Consider the following 9776-nt stretch of genomic DNA (forward strand, 5'->3'; position numbering starts at 1 on the left):
AAAACGAAACAAATTTACAGATGTGTGCGTGGTTTCAAAATTTGGGAAGTGATTTTCCATGAGAACATGCGTGACTGGTCCTACATTACTCAGTTTTGTCAAACTTGTGATATGTTACCAATCGTAGTATATTTGTCCCAAGCTAAAAAGCCTCCACAATCCACATGCTGCAGACGTCTGCTATATCGTGTCTGCTATTCCCATGAGACCACGACAACTCTTCACGTTCCTCTTCCCTTTGCAGCGTCACGGCCGAATGGTCAACACAGATAAAAAGTAAAATCTCAACGAGCAAACGAACTGCCATTCACCCATTCACCACGCGCGCATGACAAGTTTTGGTTTTCACTTTCAAACTTCCCGTATCCCATAGCAACGGTGTAAACTGAAATGGTTGAGCACTCATGAGTTCCGTGTAATTACTACGCCAATCGCGGGAAAGCGCAGCTTTACAACGAAACAAAAAGCGAAAATTTCGTATCGATTCGTCGAGGTCGTGGTGTTTCGCACGGGTGGGCTTTTCTGAACTTTTGGCAGGGTGAGCATTTTTCGGTGGATTACGTACAGCTGCAGTCAGGTTCTCGTGGTGGTTGTGGTCGTTCATACTCTCCCTTGAAAAGTGTTTGTCAAACGTTGTGATTTTTTATTTTTATTTTTTCTCAAGAGAAGCTACAGAATGGTTGTATCATCTTATACTTACTGATTTTGCGTGCAGATGTTCGTGTTTCCCCAGTGTTTCAGCAAAAGCCCCACGCGAGATACAGTACAGTAGAGCATAAACAGAGTGACTTAACGGTCATCGGGTATCTAAAAAATCACTACATTCCTGTTCCCATTGGATACACAAGAGCGCGCACGCGGACTTTGTCGTAGGCGAAGTGACAAAAAGCTGCGCGCGCGCGACGTATTTGAGCGCATCTGAAGAGGCTACCAATTTATTCGGGTCAGGTCCTACAGAAAGCTAGGTCACCGAACCTCGGTTTTCAGGTCACATATCAGAAGCTCGCGGTTTCGCCGATACTGCGCGGTTCTGCAGTGTATTCCAGCTTCCAAATGGATCCTCACGTTCAATGGAAAGGCCTTTACTTTTCAGCTTACATGTTTTAAAAATTGGCTTAATCTCTCAGCATCTTGGAAAGGAGTATACAGACTACATCTGTGCTGCAGAACACTGAAGAGGTGAATTTTTGCTTTCCAAACAGGATGAATGAGCATACGTCGCTGTACGAGTACTGGAGAAGCCTCCTCATGGAAGAACAGCACAATGAAGAGAGAAATAACAGGTTGATGCGCAAGTTGGACGAGATAGAACAGCGCACAAGCATGCTCAACGAACGTTCCGAACGACTCAAGCAGCTAAGGGTAAGGACTCCGTTATCTGCCATTTTTGTTATTTCTTTTGGATCAGGGGTACTTCTTAGATTTAAGTACACCAGCCATAAAGGAGCATTGAAACCCCCCCCCCCCCCCCCCCCATCCAAAATGTTTTCTTTTCTGACTGCGGTATACTCCACAACAACAGCTCTCGTGCAAAAATGATATGAACCTAGCATGTGTGACACCTGTACCTGCAAAATGTCTTTGATGCGCGCACTCTCTAGAAACCCCTCTGCTAGAAGTCTCCGCCGGTCCTACTAGCGATTTCCGAATGGAACACCTTACCTTCATCTCTTGTCACAATCATCAACCCCTCTGAGCTTAAAAGAGGACTGTGCGACCTACTTATATGACACACCTTTGTCATATGTGCGTCACATTCCCACGTATTTCGAGTACTTTGTGTGCCTTTGATATGCCGTGTTGCTATCACTTGGTTTCCGCCTTATGTAATGCCCTTATGGACCTTTAAGGTATAATAAATAAATAAAGTAAATAAATAAAGTAGTGCCACCGGGTGTCTGTATAGCGGAAGAAATTTTAGTGAGAAATGAGACCTATAGCGGCCGCTCCCCACGCTGGTGTTAAGTCACGCAGATCTAATTACGTCATGGCAGGGCCGGGCCTCCAAGGTCACGCTGCACCGCTCGTGGCTGCCCTTTCATGCCTTTTTGTGAATTTAATTGTGCTGCGTAGCGACGAGCAAATGTCGTAAAAGTAAATGAGCAAATGTGACTTTCTTGCTCCAGTCTCGGGTAGTAACTACTAAGTTACAAGTACGTAATTTGTAACTGTAGCTACTTGCTTTTTGCAGTAACTAGCTACTTTTCTATAAAAGTAATGTGCAACTGTAACTAGTTACTTCTTTTAGTTAAGGTAACTAAGATGCAGTGATGGCCATTAACTACTTCTACAGTATTTTAGCTATAACTACGAACTGCGTTGCGATGGAGTAGTTTAACTAGTAGTACAACTACTTTTCAGGGGAGTAGTTAAAACTACTTCTTTAACTACTTGCGCTAACTACTTTAAGCTTGCGGCAAAACGGAAAGTAGTTGGCGCCTGCAGTAACGTAACTACTGTAGTTAACTACTCAAAATAGTAGTTTAACTAGTAGTTTCACTACTAGTCATCACTGGTAAGATGCCATCACTGGTAAGACGTAACTGTAACAATTGAAATGCGGCAGTCGTCAATATCGGCAGACAGCAGCGGGTGTTGTGTTAGTCCGTTGTGTGTTTCACCCTCAGAACCATAATATAACTGTAACTCAGTTACCCACGTATTGCAATATTTTCCACGGTCAGATCTCTAGCATCTTTTTGTCATTAAACGAGAATTCCACAAATTTTTAATCTCATATATGCAGGCCAGGATGGCCTTAGACTGGCTCATAGGAAGCACTGTATAAGTTATGCTGGGACAACGCAAGTGCTAAAACTATTTTTTTTAGAGTTACATTTATTCAGCTTTCTTTATGACTGTACAGTAACTGAGTTATTTTAATGAGGTAACTGTAGCGACTTACTCATGCCTGCCTTGCTCCTCTAATTTAATGACCAAATAAACTTATTGATGGCAAAAGTTTAGAGCAGCAATTCAGTTCTTGGGCGTCCCTTGTCATGATTGCATTTGATTGATGATTTCTTGCGTGATTGATTTCTTGCGTTCCCCTGCTGCTACAACGCTATGGCTACTCTGCCCACTCCTATATAGTGATGTGATATGATAAGAGTGTGATGTGATAGGATGTGATGTGATGTGCATCAGACCTGCCCGACACAATTATCTGCTGGCTCTTGGGGCTATTTTGGGGAGGTGTTATGGGGGTGCTAGGAAAATCCCTGGTTCGGACCACATTGTGCTGCTAGCTGAGGTGCAAACTCTCTGTATGCTATGGTTTCTCTTTTTATGTCCCAACAGGAAAACCTATCTGATTTGATAAGGCAGAGATACCTGTCAGAAGATGAAGTAGGTCCTGGTGGAAATTTTTTCTCAAAAGTAGGTGTCAACTCCAGCACACTTTTAAAGGATTTCAATAAATTCACATTAGTGCCAGCACCTGTACTGACATTGCCCGAAACATTTTTTTTTTTTTGTGTTAGCTAATCGCGCTTTTAATAACTTTCAGAGCCAAGACTACAGCCCTCCCGAATACATTCCCGACCCCATCCTCCTGGGCCTGTCCACACCCCCGTGGGTTGGGTACGACCCAACGAAACCCCTCCTTCCCCCGAAGCAAGACAGCATACCAAAATGGACCAGCCCTACGCCTCCACCTACAGTACCCACGGCTCCACCTATGGGAAGCAGTCCGGACTCGCCACCGCGTCCCACGTCGAACGACAAGGTGGTTCCTACTTTGAGGGAAGAGGAAAAAAGTGCGGCGAAACAGAAAGTGACTTGGATGAACCAGTTTCCGGGCGCGGGAGCAGATTTCTCTCTCTTTGAGCCGTCCATTTCGTGGCTTCCAGACGGCGGCGAGTTTTACCGTACCACCAGTGCACTGGAAAGCAGACAAGCGATGGCTCGACCAATGTACTGCCGCGAGGAAACAAAGTCTGTAGTTCCACCACCACCTCCCTCAGTTATGAGTCAGTACTCCTACTACGTCCCTAACAACATGGCTCTCGCAGCACAGACCCAAGAAGTCGTCTCGACTTCGACCACTATTCCCGACCTGAATACCATGCAAATCACCCACACGACCGACGTCCTCTTGAGCGACGATACGAGACAGGACGTCGGGCAAGATGCGAGCGAAAAATTAAAAGGCGGGAAGACGAAGCCGCAAGACACTACGAGAAAAGAACCGAAGAAGGTCGCTGGGGGCACGAAACAAATAGCTGGGGGCAGAGGAAAAAGTAACCAGCAGAGCTGGAGCGAGTCGTCGAAGGAAGCTAAAAAGACGGAAAGTCGAGAACCTCCCGTGAGGCCGCCAAGGAATCCTCACAGACGCAGAGCACCTACGGAACCTCTCAGACAGGAAGCGAAGAAAGCAGACCCGCGGGATACAAAGCCCAAAGCTAGTATAAAAGTGGGCACAGGACAGCAGGATTCGTCGAAGAAGGAGACCTCCGAAGAAGACAGCTCGGAACGTTCGAAAACTACTTTTAAGGAAAGTAGCTACAGGCAGGAACTTTACGAACAGAAGCAGCAGCTTGACAAGGAGGAGCGAGAAACCGAGAAAAGTGAAGCGGATAATGCTGTTCCAAAAGCCGTCACTTGGAGGAACGATGAGACGCCTCGCGAACCTCAAGGCCCCGATGTCCCGCGGAAGGATACTTCCGGCTCTACGAAAAAAGATGGGGATCGAGAAAGGGGGGACAAGACGATGGATGCAGATTCCTCGCGCTTTCAGAAGGATACCGTGCATTCCGAACGTTCGCAGGACAGTGGCGATAAGCACGGAGACCAAACATCTAGGAGTAGTAAGCCAAGAGAGATCGGTAGAACCCCCACTAAAAAGCAGCGTAGTTGCACTTCGAGCTCGTCCAGCAGTTCAACATCTAGCAGCTCTTCCTCGTCATCGTCCAGCAAAGACAGCATTCGCAGGGAAGCAGCTGGTAAGTCGGCAGCTTTTTGTGTGGAGCCCTTGAAAGTTCAGTTCAGTCCTCACGATGCAACAATGGTGAAGTCACGTGAGCACTCTTTCGTCACAAGCTCTTTCAGATACGAAGGCCAACCTGTCTGAGGACAACAGCGAAGACAGCTTTTTCGACAAAGAAGTAGCAATAAAAGGTACGTTTTGGCACATTTCAGGACAATCACAAATCTAAAGTTACCAACATGTTAGACCAAAGAAAGTACTTGTATTAAGAAAACGTGTCAGAATCAATTCTATCTGAATATACTTTTTGTTATTATCACGATTCCATTTCCCTGTTGAGGAAGGGTGGGTGACAGAGAAATCGTGCTGCTATGTATGCCATGGCTTTGCATACCTGTTAATGATTAGATGTATGTATCAGAGTGATTAGTGTATCAGTAATGATTACATGTTGCAGAGTTAAATTTGTTAGTGTTGTAGACACACTGTCACAACTTTGTTTGCTAGGAGCTTGTCAATGCATTATTCTTGACACTATGATTTGTGAAATACGTCATGTCAGGAATCACGTCCAGTGCAAGAATACAAGGCACATATTACCACTGTCGCTCACAGAGAATGTGCAAATCGATAGATGCAGTCCTTCGGAGGGAGATGCTGCATGCATGCTCTTGAATTGTCGCAGTCTTCACAGCTTATATATTTACAACATGAGTAAATTTACATGAGACTGATGTAGGTTTGAACAGTCACTTGTGGCATGTTTCTATAAACCAACAATTATTACTCATAAATGGTGGAGACTGTGTCATAACAATGTTGGGGAATTTTGCCTGCATTTCCAGACACACCAGCTTATCACATGCTCCTGGGTCAGACACCAGTGGCCACAAAAGAACAGACACCAGCGTCCGAACATCCCTCCGAGAGCAGCAACGAGATAGAAAATGAGCTGGTGGTTGCCGTCATGTCGACGCAGTCTTCTAAGCAAAAGTATGTGTGTTGTCCAAAGGAAAAGCTTATATGTCTCACACGTTTGCTTAATTCAAATGTTCCAGAGCAAAGGATCCTGACAAAACATCCGACCATGGAAGCAATGCTAGCACGCCCCCTGAATATGACGTGGCTTCTGTTAACGTGCAGTATGTAGCTTCTACCCTTGAATTATATAACTGAATACGGTGCTTTCAGTCTACTAACGTTATGCTATTGGTCGGACAGTAACATAATTTCAGCGAGGGTACGACAGAAGGTTCCGTCCCTGCTTTCACGAAAAGGTAATGTGGTGCTCTTCCAAACGTTTCATTTCGATACTGTTGGTATGCTCAGAGCAACAGGAAAAACAAATTACTGATGTGAGCAGCCTTTAGAGACAACACAAATGTTTGTGAGTGCCATGCACTGTGGCTATGACAGTGGACAGATTGAGGATGGGGACAGGGGCAGTCCAGGTGACATTTCATTCTTAATCGGGGGCTTTGTGTGTTGATGTCGTTCCGAAGTAGTGCTCACCTCAGCAATTTGGGTTCCCACATAGCTAAATTGCCGTAATTTGACGTGTATAAGCCACACCGCAGATGAGCCGCAGGGCCCATTTTAGGAATGTTTTGAAAATTTTCTGGCAGATAAGCCGTGGGCAATATGACACGACTGATTTGTGCGACAACGGAGACCATCGAGAAGGCCATAAACCCTGCGGTCCATACTCCAGAGTCGGCATGGTGCACAAGAAGGAGTTCAGTTCTAGTGTTCTACCAAAATCCCCTGTGCCCTTGTGTTTTTCATGGATCGCTGGGTCAGTGGTCTTCCAGAAGACACCAGGAAGGTCAATCTACTGGCATGTGGACGCGCTCCCGTTACGTACTATCCGTGCATCGGCAGGGCGGTGCTGTCCCAGAGGCACTGTTCGTTCTTTAGATAAAACCGGTGTATGGAGAAAATGTCAAAGAAAAATCGTGATCAGATAAGCCGCAGAGCGCCCGTTAGAAAAAAAAAATCGCGCATAAGCCGCGGCTAATAAGCGTAAAATTACGGTATGTCTGCGATGCCCTCATGTACGCATATTTGCGTGATACAAAGCACAGAAGAATTGGATACATGGGTAAAACATGCACGAGTTCTTTGTCTTAAAGGGACAGTTCGTTCTCCAAGCACCAATTTCGAGTTTTTTTGTTTTTTTTTTACATGGACAGATGGAGAGAGTGCAGCAGGAAGGAATGGGGGGATATAGTGGGAAGGGACACGCGTCCTGGGCACACTTCAGGGGGAACTGTGCCGACTTTCACTTGGAAAGCGACTCGTGAAGTTGTTTTGAAAAGGAAAATTGTGTCATAAACACCCGTAAGTGATTTCACTTGCAAACATTTTTAACCTGAGAGGCCTCAAATGTTATTGGGTCTGACTTCTCTCCCTCTGTATCTGTGAAGCACACAGCTGGAAGATTAACGCACCCATTCGGGGCACACAATCTCTGGTGGACAAAATAACAACCAACGCTTACGATCCCTTGTGTGTTAGTTTTAGGCTTGGACATGTATTCAGCACCGGCACTACCGAGAAAGAAAAGCGATGACGACGACAGCTTCTTCGACTGACCAACATTTCCGGATCAAGCGGGCCTTTGAGAATACGCATACTCAAGATGGGAAAAACTGTGTTAGAGAGCGCCTGACTTGCATGCAGCCTTGCAAGAATTTTATCAACCCTTCCACTGCTTTGTGAAACTATTTATTTATTTTCTACAAAGTGCACGTATACCACTCATACTTTTGCACCATTTCAAATCTGAAACCTGTAAATATCTTGACAATGACCTCATGTCTTTATTTTTTCTTTTTTTGTTATCTGAGGAACTTCACCTAGATTATGTAATGGAAGAATAAAAATATGCAACCCTATTTATACCAGTATGTGTGTTTCGAAAAGGCAGATAAACACAGCATTTGGCTTTAGTTGGTTTCTGTACTGTTACTGAAGATAAAGAACTTTTATTTTGTGTTAGGCTCTGGTAGATCAAGAGGTATCTGTCTGGTTGTGTGGATAAAGCATTCATGCACTGAACATGTAGTATGTGATCAAGCGAGTCATTCAAGTGAGTCTGTCGATACTATGTCCACGTCCTAGGAGAAGCTTTAGTGCTGCCGTATGCTTACTGTAACCTCTCTCACATTTTCCATGTACATCACAACCTAGGGTGCGGTGAGGTCCATGCAGGTGAATCAAAACTAGGGTCAATTGAAACACCACGTAACGACAGAAATGTGATCACAACACTGTCTCCATGATTTGATCCTGATGAGATCTGACGCATAATGAACTCTATTCCAAGATGTACAGCAAGTCCAGGCCAGAAGAGTTCTTGCACCGTTATTTTACTTGTTGCGTTAGTGTATGCTGATAGTTAAAAGATGCACTTGAGAAGGTCATGCATTACCTACCTATGATGACATTACAAATGTAGCTTATTGCCCACTGAAAGATGACTCTGCAACCGTAGTCTCGGCTCTTGAGTGTGCATGACACGAAGTGCAAAACTCGAGCCTTTTGACAATGCTAGGTTGAGTCAAGAATGGACGAAGTGTTGAAACAGCTGTACAACATATATCTTGAAGACAAAGCTCACAAATGTGGTCTAGGTTAGGAACCATGAGAACATGCTATTCAGTAGATTATGCAAATTACACAACCCACCTTTGCATATTTAGGAGCGCCTGCACACTCACAATCTATCCCCTCATTCATAATCATTCTCCTCGTGAGTAGTTTCCGATTCACTGCTGGAAGCCCTCTCAGATTCCTCAAGCAGTGGTTTTGTCTCTTCTGTGTTGGATGAAGATGGTGGTGCAGCAGTCCTTTCGCACTCCGGGACTTCGACATCAATCATGTCAGACCTTCTCATGAAGAGGTAGCCAATGGAGTATGTCACCTATACATGCATTTTGGCATTCGTTAGAGCTGGCTATAGAAAGGACAGCAGATTAATTTTAAGAATTCCCCCCCTTTCATTTTCGCTGTCGCGTCAAAACCTTTTTGCTAATGGATATTTGAACTTACCACAAAAGCTAGAACCAGAATAAGCAGTAGGCTAGCATTGCTGTTACTCAATGTTTTGAGGAAAAGCCCGCCAAACGATGACCCAAATAGAGCTCTGCAACAGACGCATGGAAACATCACGGAGAGTACGGGCACGTATTTAAAAAAGTCGGGAAGAGCCTTACGTGGAAGGAAGAATCATTGTTGGTCTCATTTGTTTCGCTTCTGTTCCCTGTTGACGCTCGGTTGATCATGCGCCACTCGTGTGATACAGTTTTGCTACGAGGCAATTATTTGAACACAAAGACACGTGAGACAACAGATGATGAGAAACCACTTATGCACCTTCATTTTCTACCGGACAGACGTGCTACATATCGCACGCTTTACTTCCAACAAGTTAACATAACTCGAGAGAGAACTTTGAGCTTACCGGCCAGAGGGAGGAGCATAGGAAGCCTTGCACGACAAACACACATTGGGAATATATCGATTTGTTGGACTGACACGACATATCTGGTTCCGTATTTAGGGACACTATGCATTGCCCTTAGTAACCGTCGGACAAACAATCAATGGAGTTCGTAATCGCGCCACTCGTGGATGTTCGCTTCGCTAGCGTGCTAGCGTGTACTCTTCTCCGGCCCGCGGCAGACGGCACGGCAGACGAATCCAAACAAATCCAAATCCGAAAGGAATCCATCGTCTTGCCAGTGAAAAACTACGCGTAAAAAATTATTATATTGAAAAATAGATGTCAAATTGTCATCAAAACTCCTCTGAAATTTCAAATACAATTATTTTGTATTGTAAAACC

General features: G+C 44.8%; 2 protein-coding genes across 5 annotated transcripts; one reads left to right on the plus strand and one right to left on the minus strand.

Moving 5' to 3' along the window:
• Positions 1-37: 37 nt before the first annotated feature.
• On the plus strand, positions 38-7822 carry LOC135393858 (uncharacterized protein DDB_G0286299-like). Of its 4 annotated transcripts, none has more exons than XM_064624172.1 (9): positions 38-276; positions 1203-1362; positions 3301-3378; positions 3509-4943; positions 5041-5118; positions 5773-5920; positions 5986-6069; positions 6149-6204; positions 7445-7822. In XM_064624172.1, the coding sequence occupies exons 1-9, from the start codon at positions 203-205 to the stop codon at positions 7519-7521; spliced, it is 2190 nt and encodes a 729-aa protein (XP_064480242.1). In that variant the 5' UTR covers positions 38-202; the 3' UTR covers positions 7522-7822. The 4 variants fall into 4 exon arrangements, with proteins under 4 accessions (XP_064480242.1, XP_064480243.1, XP_064480244.1 ...); XM_064624173.1 differs by having other exon boundaries at positions 7451-7822; XM_064624174.1 differs by lacking the exon at positions 38-276 and adding an exon at positions 297-538.
• On the minus strand, positions 7639-9633 carry LOC135393860 (uncharacterized). Its single transcript, XM_064624177.1, has 4 exons — positions 9393-9633; positions 9145-9238; positions 8981-9074; positions 7639-8852 (listed from the first exon to the last, which is right to left on the minus strand). The coding sequence occupies exons 2-4, from the start codon at positions 9171-9173 to the stop codon at positions 8661-8663; spliced, it is 315 nt and encodes a 104-aa protein (XP_064480247.1). The 5' UTR covers positions 9174-9238; positions 9393-9633; the 3' UTR covers positions 7639-8660.
• Between the last annotated feature and the right edge of the window lie 143 nt (positions 9634-9776).

This window comes from Ornithodoros turicata, chromosome 5 (assembly GCF_037126465.1).
Source record: "Ornithodoros turicata isolate Travis chromosome 5, ASM3712646v1, whole genome shotgun sequence".
Classification (NCBI taxonomy): domain Eukaryota; kingdom Metazoa; phylum Arthropoda; class Arachnida; order Ixodida; family Argasidae; genus Ornithodoros; species Ornithodoros turicata.

Excerpts from the sequence above, each read along its gene's own strand:
- LOC135393860 (XM_064624177.1), bottom strand. The coding sequence starts at position 9,173 with ATGAGACCAACAATGATTCTTCCTTCCAC. Across the intron at positions 9,075-9,144 it reads ACAATGATTCTTCCTTCCAC|AGCTCTATTTGGGTCATCGT; the intron begins GTAAGGCTCTTC and ends CGTCTGTTGCAG. Across the intron at positions 8,853-8,980 it reads TTCTGGTTCTAGCTTTTGTG|GTGACATACTCCATTGGCTA; the intron begins GTAAGTTCAAAT and ends ATGCATGTATAG.
- LOC135393858 (XM_064624172.1), top strand. The coding sequence starts at position 203 with ATGAGACCACGACAACTCTTCACGTTCCTCTTCCCTTTGCAGCGTCAC. Across the intron at positions 1,363-3,300 it reads AACGACTCAAGCAGCTAAGG|GAAAACCTATCTGATTTGAT; the intron begins GTAAGGACTCCG and ends ATGTCCCAACAG. Across the intron at positions 3,379-3,508 it reads GTGGAAATTTTTTCTCAAAA|AGCCAAGACTACAGCCCTCC; the intron begins GTAGGTGTCAAC and ends AATAACTTTCAG.